The 23,333-nt window shown below is 44.1% G+C and overlaps 2 protein-coding genes across 8 annotated transcripts in view; one reads left to right on the top strand and one right to left on the bottom strand.

The window, feature by feature from the left end:
- Window positions 1-23,333, top strand: part of ASTN2 (astrotactin 2) — a 1,018,233-nt gene that overhangs the window by 742,705 nt on the left and 252,195 nt on the right. For all 6 annotated transcript variants that reach the window (XM_008273385.3, XM_070066427.2, XM_070066421.2 and 3 more), the window contains 3 exons: window positions 6-130; window positions 1,991-2,095; window positions 5,548-5,727. In XM_008273385.3, coding sequence (XP_008271607.3) covers window positions 6-130; window positions 1,991-2,095; window positions 5,548-5,727 — 410 coding nt within the window. The remainder of the gene's footprint in view (window positions 1-5; window positions 131-1,990; window positions 2,096-5,547; window positions 5,728-23,333) is intronic.
- Window positions 9,162-23,333, bottom strand: part of TRIM32 (tripartite motif containing 32) — a 37,225-nt gene continuing 23,053 nt past the window's right edge. For both annotated transcript variants that reach the window (XM_089319940.1, XM_089319945.1), the window contains exon 3: window positions 9,162-9,330. In XM_089319940.1, coding sequence (XP_089176066.1) covers window positions 9,328-9,330 — 3 coding nt within the window. In that variant the 3' untranslated portion in view covers window positions 9,162-9,327. The remainder of the gene's footprint in view (window positions 9,331-23,333) is intronic.

Here is a 23,333-nt window from a genome sequence, read left to right as displayed (position 1 = left end):
CACAGGGAGAACAACTTCATCAAGGACTTTCCCCAGCTGGCTGATGGGCTGTTGGTGATCCCTCTGCCGGTGGAGGAGCAGTGCCGGGGGGTCCTCTCTGAGCCCCTCCCAGATCTCCAGCTGCTTACTGGTAAGACACACGTGCTGGACCCTCCCCACCTTCATGACCACATGCCTGGTCTCCAGGTACATCTTAATCTAAAGCAGAGAGATGAGAAGGAAAGACAGCTTCCATTTCCTAGGCTTCTGCTCTGGGTTGTGCAGAAGGAGGGACCTCCCTGAGATCCCAGACTCTGAGCTGGGACCATCTTTAAAAAGAGATACCTGTCTGAGAACAGGAGCAACCATTGTCTCTGTGCCTGAGACACAACAGACTTTCTGAGTTTTGTTTTCTTGGTTCATTTAAAAATCTTTTTTTTATTTGAAAGGTAGAGTTATTGAAAGTGAGAGAGAGAGTGAAAAGAGAGGTCTTCCATCCACTGGTTCATTCCCCAAATGGCTGCAATGGCCGGAGCTTCACCGATCCAAAACCAGGAGCTTCTCCCACACAGGTGCAGGGGCCAAGGACTTGGGCCATCTTCTACTGCTTTCCCAGGCCATAGCAGAGTGCTGGATCAGAAGAGGAGCAGCCGGGGCTAGAACTGGCACCCATAGGGGGTGCCAGCACCACAGGCAGAGGATTAACCTATTGAACCACAGTGCCAGCCCTTAAAAATCTTTCTAAAATAGTCTCCAACCAGAATAATCCCACTGGAAGCATTTGATTTACACAGCTTGTTTTTGTGTGTGGGCACTGAGCCATTCATCAGATGGGTCTTGATTTTCCCATTTTATAGATATGGAGTCTGGACTCAGAGACATGAAGGGATCAGGCCAAGACCATACCACGTATCCCCCAAGACTGGAACCCAGGGCAATGATACCAAGTCTTCTGCCCTTTCCACTGCAATTTGCAATTTCCCTCTCCCAAATCCATTCACCCCCTGTGGAAGGCCATCTTTTACAGACTATCCTGAGACTCCATATTTTTTTTCCTACTACAGGATGCCCTGATGCTTCTTCCTGTCTTCTCCTAGTTCCTCACTCACCCCTTTTTTGGGAACTTTTCTAAGATGTAAGAGCACTGACTCTGGCTTTGTGCTACAGTAGTTGGGAGTCTCATCCACTGTCCGGAGAGAATAGTCACCTCCATGGATGATGGGGCTCTCTAAATGAGAGGAGAATTGTCCAGGGCAAGACCTTGTGATGTGATAGGCCATTAGCAGGAAGCAGGATCATAAATGGCACCTGGATCGAAACAGCACCCACAGGGATACCAGCATTGCAGGCAGCATCTTTACTCACTACAGCACAATGCCTGCCCCTCAATTATATTTTACATAATATTTAGAAACATCCATCTTTCCGCATTAAGAAACATCAGCCTACACAAGGGTAAGCAAACATAAAAGGGCAGATAGTGAATGTGTTCAGGCGTGAACGTGGTATCTGACACAACTGCTCAGCTCTGCTGTGCAGTACATAAGCAGCGGTGGATTATATGGGCTGTAATTTGCTGACCACTGGGCTACAGGTAGAACATTTCTAGGTTACCAAAGGGCTTTCACTTCTATTACTTTATTTGAGATTCACAACATGCCTGTGAAGTAAGGTCAGCAGAGGTAGCAGCAGTGATAGAAGGGGAAAATAAGGCACTGAGCTGTCTAGTGTTCCATAGCAAGTTGCAATGCGGTTTAGTGGGACATAAATGAGACCTGAGGTTGGCCTTGCTTGTAGGGTAAAGGAGCTTTGTATGCTGTAGAGCAGAGAGAAAAAGTAAAGTTGGATCTGAGATCAGAGGCCTGGAGGTGGAAGTCAGGGGAAGTTTTCAGTCCTAAAGCTGAGCCTCTGCTCCCTTCCATGCATTGCCCAGAGAAAAGAGCTGTGGACTGGGCATTGTTGTGTGCAGAAACTAAATTCTGGGCTCACATGGTCTTATTCCTTCCACCAGGAGACATCAGGTATGATGAGGCCATGGGTTACCCCATGGTGCAGCAGTGGCGGGTCCGGAGTAACCTCTACCGTGTGAAACTCAGCACCATCACCCTTTCAGCAGGTGAGGACCACTGGGATGCTGCGGGACTTGAAGTCATTCCACACTCATTCCCAAGGACGAAGGTGTGCCAGGCCTGTGGCAATGAGGCTTGCACCCTCCCCACATAATGGATCCCCCAAAGAGGGTGGGTAGGCCGCTGCCAGACAGTGATGTTGATACATTGTGGTGTGGCCAGTGCAGTCATGGGGCAGCTGGGCACAGAAGAGGGACCTATCCATTTGCGGGGGAGTTGGCTTTAGGGGGAGGGGATATCTGTGCTGGGTATGGAAGAATGAATAAAAGGGGGATAAACAATAATCTGTGTACCATTTATGTTCTAGAAGTATTTCAGACTTGTTCAATACAAATTCTCCTCAGATACTAATCTCTCTGTTCTGTCCTAATTTATTTTCCTATCTCTATACAACAGTAACATACAACCCCTACCCCCTTACACATACATGCATCGTCCACCTTTTACCTACATGCATCTGAAGCTTCAGCAGATGAGGATAATTTTTTTAAGATTTATTTTATTTATTTGAAAGAAATACAGAGAGATAAGTAGAAACAGAGAGAGAGGTCTTCCATCTGCTGGTTCACTCCCCAGATGGCTGCAACAGCCGGAGCTGCACCGATCCGAAGTCAGGAGCTAGGAGCTTCTTCCAGGTCTCCCACAGGGGCTCAGGAGCCCAAGGACTTGGGCCATCTTCTACTGCTTTCCCAGGCCGTAGCAGAGAGCTGTATTGGAAGAGGAGCAGCAGGGACTAGAACTGGCACCCATATGGGATGCTGGCACTTCAGGCCAGGGTGTTAACCTGCTGCGCCACAGCGCCAGCCCCAGATGAGGATAATTTGTAGTTCTCAAAATGGTACCTGTTCTTTTGTAACTCAGTGACTTTGCCCAGGCTAGCCCCTCTGCTTATATCTCCTTTCCAGGGGAAAATTTGACTAAATTAGTCTGTGATGCCTCTCCATTGTCCATTCCCCTCCAGACAACTGAAGGAATTTCATGCTTGAATACTTATATCAAAGCACTAAGATTCACATCAGACTCTTACCTGTCTCTCCCACTGATTTGAGAACTGCAGACAGGACTTGAATCTTAAGTATTCACGTATCACCAGAAACTACCAAAGAGAAACAGGCCATTGTGGGTGCACATGTTTGATGAAAGAATAAAAATTAAATGAAAACTGAAAAATAAAGAATGAATGAAGGACTCTGGAATGACATCAGTTGGCTTAGGGATTTTTTGTTTGTTTGTTTTTTGTTTTACTTTTTTAAAGACTTACTTGGAAGGCAGGGTAACAGAGAGAGAGAGAGGTTCCATCCTCTGGTTCACTCCCCAAATGGCTACAATGGCCAAGGCTGGGCCAGGCCAAAGCCAAGAACCTGGAACTCCATCCAGGTCTCCCATGTGAGTAACAGGGGCCCAAAAACTTGGGCCATCTTTTGCTGTTTCCAAGGGGCACTATCAGGCAGCTGGATCAGAAGTGGAACTTCTAAGACTTGAATCAGTGGTTATATAGGATGCTGGTGTGTAGACAGTGGCTTAACCAGCTGTGCCACATGCTGGCTGGCCCCTGACCTAAGGTTTTCTACCCTGGATCTTACTCATCACACTGTCACCAGTTTAGTGTGTCAGTGGATCCTAATTCTTCCTGAGTTATTTTTTTTTTTCAGTATCCCTTTGCTCATCAGCAAAATGGAGCTCTTTTAGGCTGGGAATTAGAAAAGTTCACCCTCCGGGCTATACCAGTAGTAATTACCGCTGACATCTGCCACACTATTTGTAATAATTCATACACTGTGGCTTGCCACAGTCCTTAGAGGAAGATAATATTTGTCCAATTGTTCCTCCAACTAAGAAACTGAGGGTCAGAGAGGTTAAGTAACTTGTTCAAGGTCACAAAACTAGACAGTGGCAGAGCAGGGATCAGACTGCAGTTTTGTCTGCTTAGGTAAAGATCCATAGGGCCTCTCCACGGTATTGTTATTTATTACTTAACAGAAGCAGTGTTTTGCCTACCACCCGCTCACACTGTATTTGTGAATGTAACTGTGATGTTCCTATTAGAACTACAAAGGTGTATCTGCTTTAATTAATCAATAATGATGTGCCTGGAAATCCCCTTGTAAATGAAATGTTGGCAAATTGGAGCTCACTTTTAATGTTAGAGAGGCGCTTGCTCTTTGATGTGCTACAGAAAAGGTTGTTCTTATAATAATTGTGGTTGATTTATTTGCTGTTTCTCAGGAATGGTGCCATGTACATGTTTGGGGTGCTGGTGTGGGGAGAGTGCATGTGCAGCCTCAAAGACTAATGAGGAAAGACGTCTGCCTCAAACTGTGTCTGTTGAAAGTGCAGAGTGGGTGCTCCAGGCCAGGATGTTGTGACTGGCTTCATGGAGGACGAGTGACATCCTAGGGTGTGACCTCACAAGGAAGAGAAGAGACTGTTTTGAGTGTGTAGAGCATGAGTTGTAAAGGGTAAGGCTGGTAGCACGGGGGATGTAATGGAGAAAGAGCGGTGGAAATCCCAGGTCACATTCAGGACAGATTAGAAAACTAATTTCACTGGAGCTGAAGCCCGGTATGGATAGCTCATGGGAGATGACCTTGGAGGCTGTGGGTGCCCAGAGAAGGTTGTTGGGCTTTATCCAGTAGAAGAGGGAAGCTCAGAAAGATCATAATGCCCCTAGAAGAATAGGTTTTCATGTGCCTATTTGAGGAAGGACAAGGGAGAGGAGCAGTTGTAGTTGAGTTCTGTGCAGGCCTCATGCTAGGTGCTGAGGATTTAGCAGAGGTCTGATAGAAACAATGCAACCAGAAAGCTCTGTGGCAATCTAGGGAGGGGAACACAGAGATAGAAAGGGAAGCAATGTTCCAGGAAGCTGGACTAGGGCTCAGATCCATGGATATAAGAGTATACATTGAGTCTAGGCAATTACAGCCCCAGGACTGCAACCATGGCAGCTCAAACCCTGGTTTATTTGGTGCAGTGGCAAGTGTGTGCACTCTGGAGGAAGAGCAGCTGTAGGTTTGAATCCAGCTCCTCTAGCTAGAGGGCCACGGCAAGTCACTTGTGGCTCTCAGCTTTGACTTGCTCATATACACAATGGGGTTAGTGTTGTGGCTGAGATTAAATTCAATGGTGAAACATCTGTGAGTCTGCGTACTACATGTTAGTTGTTCAGTGAGTAGAAATCAATGATGACTTCTTGATTATGACTCTCAGTCCATCAGGGTTCCCAAGTTGAGGAACCTTGTAGAGTCTCTGTTGGTCGCACTGTCTCATCAGAGAGAGCACTTCATTGCTATATAAGTCAGGCAATGATGTTCATGTTTGGACTAGTACAACCTTTAGGCTGCCACTGTGGCAAGAAGTTAGGCACTGGATCCAGGCTGGAAAGAGTGCCAGCCACCAGCCTCCCAAGTCTGACCGTCTCCACATGCTGCTCCCTGTCCAGGCTTCACCAACGTCCTCAAGATCCTGACCAAGGAGAGTAGTCGGGAGGAGCTGCTGTCCTTCATCCAGCACTACGGCTCCCACTACATCGCAGAGGCCCTCTACGGCTCAGAGCTCACCTGCATCATCCACTTCCCCAGCAAGAAGGTGCAGCAGCAGTTGTGGCTCCAGTATCAGAAAGGTAAGCCCGGAGCGCTTATTAGAGTTGGCGGCCAGGTGTGTTGCAGAAGGAAAGCGGCTTTAGAGCCCTGCATCTAAATCCTGGCTACAGATCAGCTGTGTAGCCTTAGGCACGTTCCTGACCCTGTCTGGCTTCATCCTACGATGGGCAGAGTTAGGAGATCATATGATGACGTCCCAGGATTCTTTCAGTAAAGGCATTTATGAGGCCCCAAGTTTCGTGTTTGGACTCCAGATCTCTTACCTTTTATTGCAGATTGTAGGCTCTTGGTTTAACGCTCTCTCTTCTTAAACAACTTCCTGTTTAGAGATGGGGGCAGGGAGTGGTATTTTCTTGGACATCTCCTTCTCCAAGGGCTTCTTGAAAACACTCAAGAAGAGCTCCAGCTAATCAGAGAGTGGTCACCTCATGTCCAAGGGGACAGTTTCCAGTCTGTCCCATGGAAGGTAACAATATTGCCTCTCTCTGTTCTCACTGTCCTAAAAACTGGAATTCCCTAGACCAGACACAGGGAACCAGTCTCTGCCATTCACCTTGGGAAAGTCATTGCCTTGCTATCTCGGTTTTCCTGTGAAACAGGTACTTAAGTAGCTATTCTTGTCTACTTCCCACATTAAAGGGAAACAGCTTATGTAGTAGAACTTTGAGAAAGCCAGAAATACTCACATTACACACATGCATACATGTATTTAGTAAGTCAAGGTAGTCATACCCCTATTTCACATGTGAGAAAATGCATCTCAGATGTATCAAGTCAAGTGCCCATAGACACAAAGCTAATAGTGAGGAAGCATTGGAACCAGTGCTGGCTGGCTGGATGCAAAAATCCATACTCTCTGTCTTTCAATGGCACTGAAGTGCTTGTTGGTATACTTACTAATACTATGATTAATTAACTGCAACTGTTGATAGAAAGGGTGAGCACAACTCTGAAAACTTACTCGTATCTTCATATGGCTCAGCCACCCAAGAACTAAATCAGCCGTTAAGTCATGAAACCACAGAATACGGGAGACAGAAGTGACCTTAAGGTCTCCTTGGGCTCAGCACTTCAGTGCTATGGTTGGGAAAGCTAAGGCTAGAGGGGAGGAGGACGCTTGCTCAAAGTCTCACAGCTCCACTTGGCAGGGCCAACACAGAGTGTGTGCTGGGGAGAGTGTTCCATACTCTGTTCACTGTTTCTCAGCTGCCACACATTGCCAACTGGATGAAGCCCATCTTTGCCTGATTTTGCCATTCTCAGAATCCTTCCTTTTGATTCCTGGCGGCTATACTTGCCCAGCCATGCACACATCCCTTCCTACTTCTGCTATGCAACTGTGGGGGGGCACTGGGATGCTTTATAGGCACAGGGGACATAATTGAGTTGTCTGGGAATGGCTTCGTTTTATGGCTGTGACAATGACAGTCTTTAAGGAAGTGCATTAAATCAATAGAAGTCTCATTGTACTACCCTATAAATAATGTGACACATCATTAAGCAGGGCAATAAGCTTCAGGACTTTGAAGTAATACAATTAGGTTATGTTTATAAAAACCTTTGCTCACTGGTGGCCACTGAACTAATTTGCTTCATGCCACATTTGGGGCCCAGGACTCTACTCTGATGCGAAGTCCCATCCCTTCTCCACCCTTTACTGCCTCTAGGCCTTAGTTTTTCTCATTCCTGAAAATCCCCTTCCTTAATGTAATGGAATTTGTTACAAGTAAGGTGGGAAAGAGGGCAGAAACAATGCTAACACAGCACTTGGGAGCTCCCTGGCTACAGGATTGCTTGGTGAACTTGGTGTTGTCACTTCTCTCTTGGCTTGCAGCCTGCAGAGGTACTTTCTGTCCTTCCGTCACCCATATGTGCTCCTAAGAAGAATTTGAAAATATAATGAGGCCAACTTTTTTTAACTTTTATTTAATGAATATAAATTTCAAAAGTACAGCTTATGGATTACAATGGCTCCCTGCCCCATAACTTCCCTCCGACCCGCAACCCTCCCCTCTCCCGCTCCCTCTCCCCTTCCATTCACATCAAGATTCATTTTCAATTCTCTTTATATACAGAAGATCAATTTAGTATGTATTAAGTAAGGATTTCAACAGTTTGCACCCACACAGAAACACAAAGTAAAAAATACTGTTTGAGTACTAGTTATAGCATTAAATCACAATGCACAGCACATTAAGGACAGAGATCCTACATGAGGAGTAAGTGCACAGTGACTCCTGCTGTTGACTTAACAAATTGACACTCATGTTTATGGCATCAGTAATCACCCTAGGCTCTTGTCATGAGTTGCCAAGGCTATGGAAGCCTTTTGAGTTCGCCGACTCTGATCATATTTAGACAAGGTCATAGTCAAAGTGGAAGTTCTCTCCTCCATTCAGAGAAAGGTACCTCCTTCTTTGATGACCTGTTCTTTCTACTGGGATCTCACTCGCAGAGATCTTTCATTTAGGTCATTTTTTTTTTTTTTGCCAGAGTGTCTTAGCTTTCCATGTAAATGAGGCCAACTTAACCATTCTATGCAGCCTCCTCTCCATCTCCACCTGCTATGATTACCTAGGTGGTATGTCAGACACTGTAGTTTAACTTTTTAATTTTGGGAGTGATATTAGGGAGTGGGAAGATGGGAAGCTAGGAATGGGCCTTTGGTAGACTTGAAAGACTCTTTGGAATCAGAGGTAGTTGGCGTCCCTCCTCTGCCCGGCCATTAGGTATGTATCATTTACATCTGCTGAACACTGGGGACCAGACCAGGGTGAATTTGGGCTTGGAAACTCACAACTCTGGAGGCAGAGCTTGTGGGAAGAGGAGAGAAAGAGCAGTGTTTCCAGGGAAATGTGGGATTTCATATTCTAACTCCTCTTCCTACATTCCTGCCAGGTAACCCCAGGCCAAGTAGCTTCTAAGTCCTGGTTTCCTCACAGTGTTAAGTGAAGAGTAGTAATTTCCTTGCATGACTTTTAAAGGAATGAAAGGAGATAATGCAGGTGAAATGCTTGGCACATAGTAAGAACCTGAAAATAACAGTAGCTTGAAATAAAACAAATACTGTGTGCATCAGCTAAGATTCCAGCCCTGACCCTGGCCCTTGCTAATGTGTGGCCTCAACCCTCACTGGAGAAGCTACACAAGTCAGTACAAGGAGACAGTCCTTATAAATGTTGGGGGTAAGGTTCCACAATTCTTTGACATCTTTGAAATCTAAGCTTCACTGACTCCTCTTGGACTGGAAGGGCTAAGTCTGGGAGTATAGTAAGTCAGGTGAAATAGACCAAATAGAGCACAGCTAACAGCCTGGACATTTGCACAGCCCTCTGAAGTTCACACATGGCCTTCCTTTGGTCCTTTCATCTACCCCATGAAGCAAAGACGGCAATGGTAATACTCATGCCTTCATTTAAAGAACAGAAACCTGCATCTTAGAGAAAGGACTTGCCACATCACACAGTGAAAGAGATGGTATTTGAATCCTAAACTGAGTCCAGTGCTCCCTTCTCCTTGGATCCAGTGTCCCCAGGTATTAAAAATCAAATGTCCCAGCTTTCTCAGATTAACTAATGCTTGACCTGAAGACTAATATGATCTGGGGCAGCCCCTGGAAATTACTGAAAAAATCAAGGAAAATGGAATGAGTGTTTTGTTTTACTCTCATCCCATAAATGTGTACTCCATTCATTGGTTCCTGAACATTCCCCACATGCTTCTTCTCCATACACCTCCAGCCAGGTGCTAGGACACCTCAGTAGGGAAGCTATGGACTCTGTTCTTACATTATTCATTACCATCTTGCTTTAGCCTCCCAACGTTTTATCACTTTTGTTATAGACTTAAAAAAAGTTATAGACAACTGGAAAGAGTGAGGAGGCTGGCACATAGTAGGGCATGAATTTCTGTTGTGTGATGGCCTAGATGCCAGTTCTGATCAATTGAGTTGTGGCTTATCTAGATCACTGTATTGAGGTCATTAGGATTACAGGAAAAGCAAGCTCTGAGTAGTTAACAGTGTCTATTCTAGATACAGAAAGGGGATTTGGTGCTCCGTATCCTGTGAGTTTTCTTCTCTGGGATAGGGCAAAAATAAAAGCTAGAATAATACTCTTACCTTCTTGTACTGATTTCAGAGGATGTATTGGGCAAGCCAAGAATGACTGGAGAGATCCATGCAGGCATTTTCTATCACCAGATAGGGATTCTGGGCTTTCCAACTGTCTCGGGGGGACTTCAGCACTGGATAAGTCAGTAAGGTAGAAACTGCTGAATCCCAGGAGATGGGCCATAGGAGGCCTCTGGAATAGCTGAAATCATCCCTGGAAGCTCCATGTCCCAGACATGCCAAACACGGAAGCTGTTCAGCCTATCAGGATCTTTTAACTACCCCTGCCCTTATACCTTTCCCCAAACCAGGTGATGTTCTGAATAGCTTATCACGGCATAACTTTTGTACTAAATTAATTGTACTTAACAGTCTTGTGTTTAAAAAGCCCATTTTTCCCCTAACAGAGACTCCTTGATAGTCACTTGACCTGCCTATTGATGACTTTGATACATGAGCCTTATTTTATGACTAGGGCTTTCTTTATAAAGTCACCCTTTATCTGGTTGCCTTGGATGCAGTCTTCTGCATGTGGAGATAAAGCACAAGTTTTGTAGTCACATGGAACCTCAGCTCAAATCCCAACTATCCCTTATCAGTTTTGTGATCCTGGGAAAACTGATTCTTCCTCTAATGTCAGTTGCCCCATATGACAAATGCAGGGTCATCATGACAATTAAGGAAATAGATCAAGGGATGGACCCATCTAACTCTCATTTGGGCACCTAATATTAATTTCTTCATCCAGCCCATTCCTTCTACCCATGGTTGTCACAGCCACTCAGATTACTGTGTTCCTAGGGGTGTGTGTGTGTGTTTGTCTATAAGCATGCATGTGTGTATGAGCAAGAGGTATATAACTGCTAGTTTGCTCCCATCCTTTGTTGGTTGACCCTGGACAAAGAATGGGATAGGTTGGCCTGGTGTGGGGAGGGCCTTGGTCCATTCAAAAGCAGTTGTGGAGCCAGTGGAGGGAGGGAGCTGTGGAGTTGGATGAGGCAGGTTTCAAACAGAGGTCTTGACTTTTGGCATCCCCTGTCATTTTCTACCTGGGGATAATAGTGATGGATACAGACATTGCCAGTCTGATAGGTTTACCAATTTTCAGTTGCCTTCCTTTTCATGGAGAAAGTGACTATGGAAGGAGAAGGATGTGTGTGAAGGAATTGTTCATTTTGGCCATGGGAAGGTTAGAGAGAGGAAGGAAGGAGGAAAAGAAGACAGAAAAGCATAATAGACCAAACTTAAAGAGAGTCTAGAAGTGAAAGAATATATGTAATTAACCTCCCTGTGATTCCTGTGGAGCTAGCTCTGCTCTTGGGTTTAGAGTGGGAGAATCCATGGTAAAGGGATGTCCCCACAGATAAACACTTTCACCTCTTTTTTTTTTTTGACAGGCAGAGTGGACAGTGAGAGAGAGAGAGAGAGAGAGAGAGAAAGGTCTTCCTTTGTCCATTGGTTAACTCCCCAGTGGCCGCTGCAGCCGGCGCGCTGCGACCGGCGCACCGTGCTGATCCGAAGCCAGGAGCCAGGTGCTTCTCCTGGTCTCCCATGCGGGTGCAGGGCCCAAGGACTTGGGCCATCCTCCACTGCACTCCCGGGCCACAGCAGAGCTGGACAGGAAGAGGAGTGACCGGGACAGAATCAGGCGCCCCAACCGGGACTAGAACCCGGTGTGCCGGCCACTTTCACCACTTTGAAAAGGTGTTTTATCTCTATTGCAGTTATTCAAAAGTGTCCACATATTATAAAAGTATATTACAATATACTTTTGAATGTCAGCTGAAACATTCCTGGATTACTTTTTAAGGGAGTTTTTGCCATTGAAAGGCAGCCAGGGGTTGAGGGTGGGAGGAGAAGGGAAAGATGTCATCAGATGTCACTGCCTCATGTGAGGACAGGTGTGGCCAAGGGGCTGATGTGAGTGAGAGAACTCTCCCGAGCTTTCACTTCCCTGAGGGAACGTGCATCAAAGGCAGGAACAAGACAGGAAAGCAGTTGTTCCCAGGATCGGAGACCTGTGGGTGCTCCTTTACTTCCTCAGTAAATTAATAGCCTGGAGGCAGTTTTCAATTCCTATCCCTCTTGACCTTTCAGTAGCATCTGACAGAGGTGGCTGGTCCCTGCTTGAGGCACTTTCTGTATTTGCTTCCATGGAACCAGATCTCCCTTGTTTTCCAACCCCCTTCCTGCTTGTTGCTTCTCTGTCTGCTCTGCAAGCTCATCCTGCCCTGCCAAACCAGTAAATGTGGTTTCACGGGAGCCCAGCGTGCAGCCCCTCTTCCCAGGCTTGTCTGTGCGAGGATTCGCAATTATGCCCTCTGTTACTGTTCCAACACTGATGACTCCCACTTTGTTCCTACAGCTCCAAGCCTTCCTCTGGCATTTGCGCTCATAATGCCCAAACTCCTGCTTGCCCAAACTGCAACCCCCACAACCTAGTACTTTTCTAGAGTTCTAATGAAAAGCACCATTCCCTGTTCAGAGGCAGAGCCAGAAACCTATTTCAACACCTCTCTCTCCTTCACTTGTCCCATTTCCAATCCTTCATAAGTCACCATTACAGCTCACCTAGACCCCAGAGTTGGTCTCCTACCTGCTCTCTCTGCATGCACTCCTGCCCCTAGTCCATCCAGACGCATGGTAGCCCTGAAGATGTGGATGAGTCAGTGTTCTCTAGAGAAACAGAAACAACAGGATGGATATATAGAGGGTGGGGTATGTAGACATACATATGGAATTCTTATAATGAATCAGTGCTTATGATTATGGGGGCTGAGAAGTTCCAGGATCTGGAATCATCAGGCCAGAGACCAGGAGGACTGATGGTGTAGTTCTAGTCTTAAGGCATGAGAACCAGGGAACCATGGTAGAAAGTCCAGTCTGAAGAAAAGCCAGTGTTTCAGTTAGAGTCCAAAGGCCAGAAAGCCCAGTGTCCTACCTGTAGACAGTTAAGTAGGAGGAATTCCGGGGTTTCACTTCATCTTTTTGTCCTCTTGGGTTCTTATCTGATTGGATCAACCCCACCCACATTAGGGACGGTAATCTGATTCACTTAGTCTATAAATCGAATGTTAATCTCATCCTCATAGACATGTGTTAAAGACACCCTTATAGACACACCCAGAATAATGTTTGACCAAATATCTAGGCATCACAGGATGTTTCTGAAATGGGGACCCCAATAAGCTGTTCATTTGGATTAAAACTCCTGGGTGCCCTGTCACTGTTCTGATGAGAATTTCTAGATTGATCAGGTCTTACTCCTCAGCCTCCTGTGTTCCCATGCTCTGCCTTTCGGTTATAATAACCTTTGACCTACAACGAGTTGTAGTCCTTCTGCTGCTTTTGTCCTTTTTTGTCTACATCACTTCAGATCACTCAACTCAAATGTCACTTTCCTAGGAAACCTTTCTAGAAGCCTCAGGCTAGGTCAGGAGCGTTTATTACATTCTATCATTGAATGAGGTTCCTTTGCTACATGCAATCTTAGTTTGTAGTTTCACACTCACTAGTTTATTTCCATCAAAGTCACTAAACTCTAAGCTCTGTGAAGGTAGGGACCAGGTCTACTTGGCTAAACATGTGTCATAATGTCTACCCAGTGCTTGCATGTAGATAGCATTCACTAATGTCTGTGGAAATGAATGAATGAATGAATGGGTGAATGAGGCTAAGAGCATCATACATGCCTCAGTATAATAGACAAAGTGGTGTTTGTGCGCATTTATGTTTTATTTGGGAAGAAAGTTTCCAGAGCTTTCTTGCAGTCTCAAAAGGTTCTCTGGCTCCCAAATGATGTATAGAACCATCTGAGATCCAAGAGCACCAGCTGTGGACTCAAATAAACCTGGCTTCTCCATTTCCTACCTGCATGGCCTCAGGGGCAATCAACTCTGAGCCTTTTACACCTTAACTGTAACATGGGCTAATACCTCAGCCTTTCTTGAATTTGTCTGTGATAGCGGCCTAGCATGGAATTGGCTAAGTATCCCTTTCCTCTCCCCTTGCACTTTGGCTTCTGTGCAGATGTTTGTAGGATCAGTGTAGCTCTAGGGTAGGGTTTCTTCCTAGAGGGAGTAAGGAGACTGGAGGAGGTTAAATATGAGCTGGACTCTCCAGCTTGCAGCATGCCAGAGGAGAGAGCCAACTTATTTCTCCTCAGAACTATGTAAAAAGATGATACAGGATGTGGTTCATTAAACACAAATAGGCCCATGAGACTCCCGTTTCCACAAGATGAAATTACCAAAAAAAGCATTTGTTCCCTGGTTTAGATTGAGTCCATCTGGAACGGAACACCCTAGTCTTTTTCCTATTGGTGCGCACCAAGAATAATAATCCTGCGTGTGTGCTTGGCAAAGTGCATCTCACAGAGCACTTGCACGTACATTATTTCATCTAATTTGCTCCTCACACAAGTCTGTGAGGGATGTGCTTTGATCTGCATTTCACACTTGAGGAAACTGGGGCTCAGATAGTGAAGTGACTTGTCAGAGTACACCCCAGGGAACGTGGCGGAGCAGGGATTTGAACCCAGGCTGCTCCAGTCACATGCCCAGCAATACCATGGCAGCCACTCAGAACTTTTCAGATGCTGGCATCAAACCCCAGAGAGCCATTTGCTCTCCTGTTCTGTTTCTCTCATCCTCATCTCAAAGAACTGAGGAGAGCTAAGACTGCAAGTGCAGATCCTCAGCTTGTTAGTGTGGAAGCACGGGTACACTCTTCACCACTTGCTTCCAAACCTTAGTGGAAGAAACGTTAGCGATCATCTAGCCAGGCCTGTGTTTCTTTCTATGCACTAACTGTGAACAAATGCATGGGAAAAGATACTGGGGTAGGACCAGGATACCTGGGAAAAAATACAGTGATTGCTTTACAATGTCTGTCACAGGTGTGAAGTAAGAAATAGTGACTCGTGTGTAAGATTTTTCATTCCTGTCTAGGTTAGCCATTTCCATTATACAGAGGAGAAGGTTGACATCAGCTTATGTAGTAAATTAGAACCTGAGGTTGAAACAGCCGTATTTTGTTTAAGATTTTCGGCATTTGTTCAGAGTTAGTTAATAAAATATACCATAACTTAAATAGGAAAGAGCTGTGGATTCATCAAGATGAAACTGAAACTGTGGAAGGTTTATTGCATGTGAGTTCATCATTATACTCTCATATATAATACCCATATAAACAATAACCCACAGCCAAGTAATATTTTATTGTTTTTATAATACTCTTCCTTGCTATTGAAGGGAGATATTTAACAGTCAGCTAGAAGCATTTTAAGGTCTTCCCCCCCTTGAAAACTTACAACAAATTCAACTCCTGGTTGCCAATGCCCCCTATATCCTCATAGATGACTGTCACCAGTTGGCAGACTGCAGATTTTCTTATTTGGTGGTGTAGGGTATCATATGTGTATAAATCTTCTTTGCGCGCACACACACACACAGAGCATCATTACCTGAAGTGCTGTGGCCTGTCCCTGTTGTCCATAAGGGAAGCAACAAGAGATTGACACTGTTTTTAAGTAGTTACCTTGCTTCTCTTCAAACTGGAGACAAACACACTCATTCCCCCACAGTCCCGGTCCAGGGATAAAGGGACTGAGGAAGTGGGATTACTAGAAAAAACCTTTCTCTCTCAGCAGCCTTGCACTAAGAATGTGGAATTTCCCTAGACATGAATATGGAACATTTATTATCTGTCTATCTTCAGCCCCAAAATTGTCTGGAGAGAACACAGACTTATGCACTAAAATGTCATTTTTTAAATAAAAAATTTATTTATTTGAGAGGCAGAGTTACAGAAAGAGAGAAACAAAGATCTTTCATCTGGGAGTTCACTCCCAGGGATAGGTCAGGTTTAAGTCAGAAGGCAGGAGATTCATCTGGGTCTCCCATGTGTGTGCCTCGTTCCAAATACTTGGGCCATCTTCTACTGCTTTCACAGATTCATTAGCAGGGAGCTGGATTGGAAGTGGAACAGCTGGGACTTGAACCAGTGTTCATATGGGATGCTGGTATTGCAGGCAGTGACTTAACCTGCTGTGCCACAATGCCGGCCCCTGCATTGAAGCTTTTTCTTTTCCAGATCATCACCAGCAGGAGTAACCCACCAACCTGAGAGCAGATCACCCACAATCCCTTTAGATGCTGCACCATAAGGACACCTCCTTTCCCTTCTGCCTCTCATTTCTTTCTCACTCCTCTGTAATTCCACAATAATGCTTTGAACCCCTCTTGTACCATTATGAGGTATAAAGGATGCCAAGGTCAGTAAGACATAGCCCCTGCTCTCATGGAGCTCACACTCAAGTGGAAGAAACTGATGGATGAGCAGACCATGGCAGGCTTTTTCTTCTTATTTTTAAAAATTTTGATACATAGTAATTATACACCTTTATAGGCTATGGTGTGGTATTTCAATACATGCAGATAATATGTGTTGATTAAATCAGAGGCATTATCATATCCTTCACTCCAAACAGTTATCATTTCTTTGTGTTGGGAACATCCAAAATCCTCTTCTAGCTATTTTGAAATATACAGAAAGTTACTATTAATTATAGTCATTCTATAGCTACAGAATACTAGAATCTATTCCTCCTGTCTACCTGTACTTTTGTTCCTGTTACCAACCTCTCTCTATCCCCACTGTCTCTTACCCTTCCCATCCTCTGATAACTACAATTCTATTGTTTACATCTCTGAGATCAACTGTCTTAGCTTCCACATATGACTGACATCATGACAGATATGAATGACATCATCTGTCCCAGGCTTATTTCACTTAACATAACGTCCTCCTAGCTTGCCCGTGTTGCTGCAAATGACAGGGTTTCATTCTTTTTTTAGGATTTTTTGGCAAATTCTGTAACAAAGGAAACATAAAATATGTTTATGGTGGGCAGAAAGTAGCAGTGACAAGGCTGAAAGTTGAGTCCCTAACTCACGTAGAATGGACTAAGAAATTTCTCTGGAGAAGATGATGTCTAAGCAGATCTGTGAAGAGTAAGGGGGCATTTGCCAACTGGAGAGGTAGACAGGAAGGGGAGTCCAAGCAAGGAGCACACATGTGTGGGAAGGCCTGGCCCCTCTGGGGAATGGTGAGTCCTACTGCTTTTATGTGCTCCTGAAGAATGCCATGGCTTCTCTGTTATAATGTTGAATGTCAATGTGCTTTAGTCTCTCAGCAGTTAGACTTCCCTTGCCTCTGTTCACTGCTGAGAGCTGTCATAAATAGGAAAGGCTGAATCTCAACTGCCTCAAATTAAATGAAAACAATGGATTGGTTGGGAGATACCAAGGAATAGTGGGGGAAAAAAAAAAAAACCACCTGGATCTTGTGTGATTATTACAAAGACTATATGAGACCACGCGATTAATTGGCCCATGGTAGGAACTCAACAAAAGTCAGTCACCAGTACCCTCTCCTTCCCAGAGGTAAGCCTCAGAACAATGCCCATGCCATGCTTTGTGTGACTCATCTGTCCCATTTAGCAGATGTGTGATGGAACTCAAGGCCTTTTGGTTCTGAGTCTCAATTTCCTTATCTTTAGAATAGGCATAATAATGCTTGTGTTGCAGTATTGTTAAGAGAATTAGATAAAACACTATTTACAAAGTGACTACTACTGCACTTGCTATATCATAAAGTTTAGGAAACACCAGCTATTATTATTATTATCATTCACTATTATTATGCAAAATAATTAAACTAATGGTGATTATCATTGCTATTCATTTTCTCAAGCAAAGAGCATAATGATGTAGTCCTTTCCAGTTCTGACTACAGCAGCCTAAGATATATGACTTCTTTGTGCCATTCTTCCAAAGTCATGGCTATTTCTCCCTGGCTAACCCGAAAACTTTTTGAATTTGAACTGTGTCTGACCTTGACGTGGGACTAGAAAGCAAAGTTAACAGTCATATGGCCTAGAACCCAGCAGTAGGGCACCAAGGGGCAAGTGTGTACAATTGAACATCAAGTTTTATTGTTTAAGAAGAACATGTGTTGTGCACATGTGTGTTGAAGTCAAGGGTGACAGAGGACGGGTAACAATGGCCGACATGTGTCAAGTCCTCCTGTGGGCCAGTTAATCTAATAATCTCATATTATATTCTAACAGTCCTGCGAGGTCCAGACTATTGTATCTTTCAAATGAGAAAACTTATCTGCTCAAAGTCGCATGGATGACAACAGGAAGAGGCAGGATTCTACCCTAGCATTGTCTGGCTTCAGAGTCCACCTGTCCTATTGCTCCTTTATAAAGGCAGATGCTATGTACTGAGAATTTACTGTGTGCCAGGATGTTGCTGGACACTTTACATACAAGATTCATGTAATTCTTAGGGCAACACTTTAACGTTGTTATCTTTATGCCTAGAAAACTGAAATTCGAGAGTGGGAGGCAGGGGAAATATATGATTCAAAGGCATAGAACTAACCAAAGTTATTCTCTCTTTCTTTCTCTTTTTTCTATTTTTCCTTGCTGCAATCCTCTCACAATTTACATTTTGCTATTACTTGGCCACAGTGGCCCTCTAGAAAGAGGATTCTCTCTGAGAGGTGTTTATTTTCTCTGTGCAAAAATTACAAGTACTTAGAAAGAGTGAAAAGGAGGGAAGACAGAGCAGCGTAAGTTAAGCCATGTGATGCTGGCCACAGCTAGAGCCTTGTTTCTCAGTTGCACCTTGACCATGGGTTGGAGTGTAGGCTCTGAACAAGGTCTTAGAGACTGACTTGACCACTGAGTCCCTGGGTAAGAAATGGCCTTGATTCCACTGATGCCCAAGTAGATGGAAGGCTCTTTTGGAGATCATGGGTGAAGAAGTCCCTGAAGTCTAGGGCACTTTAATCATAGAAACTTACAACTGGAAAGATCCTTAATTTAATAAACCTATTGATATAGGTAGGGTAAATGGAGTTGTTGCCCCATTTTGCTCAAAGGGAAGACTGAATTAGCAAAAGAATTAGGACTTCCTCTTTCTCCTCCCTCTCTCATCCAAGGAAGCATATTGAAACGTAATTCAAGAGACCAGGTGTCCAAAGGTATCTGTTTTTTCTGGAGTAGCTTTATTGATATATAACTTATTTGTCATAAAATGGAAGTCATGTCTCTTCCGGTGGTGACTTTGCACCAAGACAAAGTTTAGGTTGAGACCAGAAAGAGACATGACTTTCAATTATTTTATAGAGCATATTCTCTAAGGAAAAGCAAATCAGAGGGAGCACTCCTCTCACGTTTTCATCCCTAGCTCATTTTCTGTTGCTGTTAGATAGTGATTCAGGGTGGCAGCTGGTGGGTGGAGAAGGAGGTGGCACAACCAGCAGCTGCTAATTGTGACCCAAGGTGTTCATATCAACACATGAGCTAAGCTGACCCCTACCCTGCATTTATTCAGTAACAGTTTTAGTGCCACTATATTTCAAGTACTGTGCTTGAAGTTGCCAATGGAGTAGTAAACTAAATGCTGCTCTGCCTACATAGGGCTCATTCTAGTCTTGGAGGGAGATAAGTACCAAGAAAATCACAATGTGACATATGAATGTTAGCACAGGAAAAACAAAAGTGTACAGTACATACCTGACTCAATCGGGGAAGTGGATCAGAAATGTTAAGAAGACCTTAATAAGGTAAGATTTAGGCCAATATTGGGGGTAGGAAAAGAATTCCAAATAACAAACAAACAAACAAACAAAAATGTACAGAAACATCTCTGAGATAAGGGAGAAAATGTGGATGCCTCAGAGTGCTACTAGAGTAGGATGGAAGTGGGAGTGAGGATTCTAGAAAGAGGCAGGATCTGTGTCTCCTTGGGAATTGTAGAGCATGTTAAGGCATTTGTACTTTTACTGGAAGCAATTAAAGACCATTTAAAGGTTTTTTTGGATTGCTACAAGCATTTGCATTTTAGAATTTGATTCTAGCTAGAATGGGATGGGGCTGAACTTGAGATGGGAGAAAGCACATGTAGGATGCTAGATGAGAATCTCGAAGATCAGTCAGAAAGCTGTGGCAGTGTGTTTCAAGGAGAAAAATAATAGCAGCTTAACACTTAGTAGCCACTAGGATGAGGAAAAGAATAAATGAATGTGAAAAAATTTAAATTACTATTATGGTGAGAACTTAATGATTGAATGATAGGAGGTGGGAAGCAAGAGGTAAAGAAATGATGAGAGATAGTTCCAAGGTTTCTGGCTTATGTGCCTGAATGGATGCTGGTATTCCTTGGGTGGAACAAAAGAAGAGTCTTGAGTATGGGAGAGCTGAATTCAGTTTTGAATATTCCCTAATGTTCCTAAGAGATAGACAATTGGCAATACAAAATGGACAATTGGATATATCCAGTCTGGTAACCAAAAGGAAGGTAAGACCTTGGCTGGGACCTACTTGCACAGGCAGCTTAAGTCACAGAACTCAGTATCTTCTAGAATGAAAATAAAGATCCCCTTCTGCAATTTGTTTCTGTAGGGAGTACTTCCCTCTGCCACACCCAGAATTGATTCTGACATTCTATTTAGAGAAGTTTAATTTCCTTCAGAGAAGCTGACCATGCTGCCAGTTGGTGAGAGATTTTATGTGTGGAAAATGTTACGGGACATTGAAGAATAGTCCTCGTATATATTAAGTTGGCTGGAGTTAATGTATTCCTTTCAATGAGGAGAAAAAAAATACATCTGTGATCATGTTCACCAGAGTGGAAGAATACACACTTTCAGGGGTTTTGCTTGGTCATTTGTACCTTGCCTTTGGCTGGCAATTAATATTTTATGAAGGGTCCAGGGAATATGTGCCTGTTACATGACCTTTCTTCCAGTGTGTCAGTTAGTAAAAGTTTTATTCTCTAAGATCCAGCCCCTGGGGCTTGGATTGGGTGAGCTAATGCTTAATCTCTCTTTACCCTTTGAGATATGCTACTTTTTCATTTAACTTTATTTCCAACACTTTTACAGAATTATCAAATGTGTCAAACAAATTTCAGATTCAGGGGCATGTGAGATTTAGAGGTTTGCTATTTTTAAGTTGAAATATTAAATGTCATTTCACAAAACACATGGTTTTATTCATGTAGCTGCTCAGAAAATAATCTTATGAAGTTTTCACTTATCATATTATAAGATAATTTTGAATATTTAAATATTTCTGTCACTCTGAAATAGCAGGATAGACCCCACTCAGTATTTTGTTCCAGTGTTGAGACTGATGATGGCTGCCTATTCACCAAGATTATATAAAAAGACTTATCACTTACATAATGAAACTTTCTAAGGAGAGAAAAGGGAGGTCCCTGGCAGGTCCAAAAATGACTTGAGAGAGTAGGGAAAGGAGACTGGATTGCCTTTTATATAGTAGGAGGTTGGTAGGGTAAGGTTGGTTCCTATGCACTATCTGGGGCTTACATGGTTTGAACTTAATGCCTGGCACCAAAAATGGGAGTATCTAGGCCTTCTTATCAAGCTTCTCAAATAGAAGACTGAAAGGGAAGGGGGAGTAGCAGACTTGGAAGATTTCAGCAGTTAAGTATCAAGACTGGAGCCAGAATATTTATTACAATTTACCAGTGGTGTTTGAGTGATGACTGAAATGTGCCATGTTTAATTTAATTGAACTTGAAGTTATTTTTTGTTTTTCTTTAAAGATTTATTTTTTTGAGGGACAGAGTTACAGAGAGAGGTAGAGACAGAGAGAGAGGTCTTCCATTCGCTGGTTCACTCCTCAATTGGCCACAACGGCTGGAGCTAAACTGATCCGAAGCCAGGAGCCAGGAGCTTCTCTGGGTCTTCCACATGGGTGCAGGAGCCCAAGGACTTAGACCATCTTCTACCGCTTTCCCAGGCCATAGCAGAGAGCTGGATCGGAAGTAGAGCAGCTGGGACTAGAACCGGCACCCATATGGGATGCCAGCGCTTCAGGCCAGGGCTTTAATCCGCTGTGCCACAGGGCCGGCCCTCTTGAAGTTATTTAAATAAGATATTATGGCTCTCTGTGAGCCTTTCAGCCTAGGGCTTGTAAGGGAGGTGAAAATTCCACTAAATATCTTATGTAAGCGCCCAATAGTATGCATTTTGAGAAGTGAAATTGAGTGCCATGGACACTGTGAATGACGTCAGGAACTCTGAAGGGGATGACGAGTGTCTCAGTGAGTCTGTTACTGTGTTATTTTGTATTTAGTATGTACAGAGCTGGCCTGGACTTACATTTCAGTTATCTTTGAGGTAGAAATTCAGAGTTCTTTACCCTCGAGAGGAACTTTGGATAGCGAACTATTTTTGCAGCCATTTGTTGGAACAGGAAAACAGATAATTGGAGATAGTCCAAGAGTTTATAGAACTGTGCATGTGGGGCAGAGTCTTGTCCATAGCATCCAGTGCTAAGAGAACTGCATAAAGTTTGGCCAGCTGTGCTGACTCCTGAGTTCTTCCCATTATTCAGGGATGTTCCAGTTAAGGGCTAAAACTCAGCAGCTTTGCAGTAAGTTCCATCAGATATGATAGTGGCAATGCCATCTACAAAGTATATAAACTTCTTCTGCTCTTCACTCAGTTGATCCAAAGGGGCTACCCAGATATCCAAGGTGTCTGGGAAAGGAAGTGACTTTCACTAGCACTGTGGCATCTGAGGTGGGACTAAAGATGGAGAGGGCCCCTTCTACAGATAGGATTTGCCAGGTTTCCCTCTGCTGTATCAAGTTCTCAGGAGCTATGATGAGCTTTCAGAGAACTACTTCCTTGACCCATGGCATAACATACAGCTGGGTATGAAGGGTAACAGGCTTAGGGCTTGTGATAATTGCCTCTGTTTCCAGGAGGGACCAGTGTGTAGTCAGCAATTGCACTCTAATGGCACAGAGAATGAGGCAGTTTCTTGCACCCGATGTCTCTAGGCAACTTATGACCATCAAGCATGGTCTAAAGACTTCAGGAGCATGAGAGGAAGTTAAGGCCTCTAAATGAAGGACTTGCTTGAGGCACTGATTAGAATTCCTTATTATACTACAATTCTGGGACTTTTTATTGCACAAGATCACAATGAAGGTGGGCTTATTTGTGAGGAACGTCTCAAACGAACTTATATAAATTTGTGAGGAATATGTTGTTTCTAGAACCTAAACATGACTTAAAAATATTGAGCTTATTTTAAACATTGTAGATGCCATTTCTCAGGGGTAGACTTGCCCTCTGCTAACCATCAGGAATCTAACCAGTGTGGCAAGACCTTGTGCTATGTGTGAGGCAATGGGCTGTCCTCCGCCACGCCCTTGTTTTTTATTTATTTGACAGATATAGTTAGACAGTGAGAGAGAGAGACAGAGAGAGAAAGAGGTCTTCCTTCCATTGATTCACCCCCCCAAATGGCCGCTATGGCCGGCGCGCTGCACTGATCTGAAGCCAGGAACCAGGTGCTTCCTCCTGGTCTCCCATGCGGGTGCAGGGCCCAAGCACTTGGGCCATCCTCCACTGCCTTCCCTGGCCACAGCAGAGAGCTGGACTAGAAGAGGAGCAACCGGG

Source organism: Oryctolagus cuniculus, chromosome 1, assembly GCF_051225735.1.
Source record: "Oryctolagus cuniculus isolate XC-2025 breed Fujian yellow rabbit chromosome 1, ASM5122573v1, whole genome shotgun sequence".
Lineage (NCBI taxonomy): Eukaryota > Metazoa > Chordata > Mammalia > Lagomorpha > Leporidae > Oryctolagus > Oryctolagus cuniculus.
This window is presented reverse-complemented; position numbering and strand designations above follow the sequence as displayed.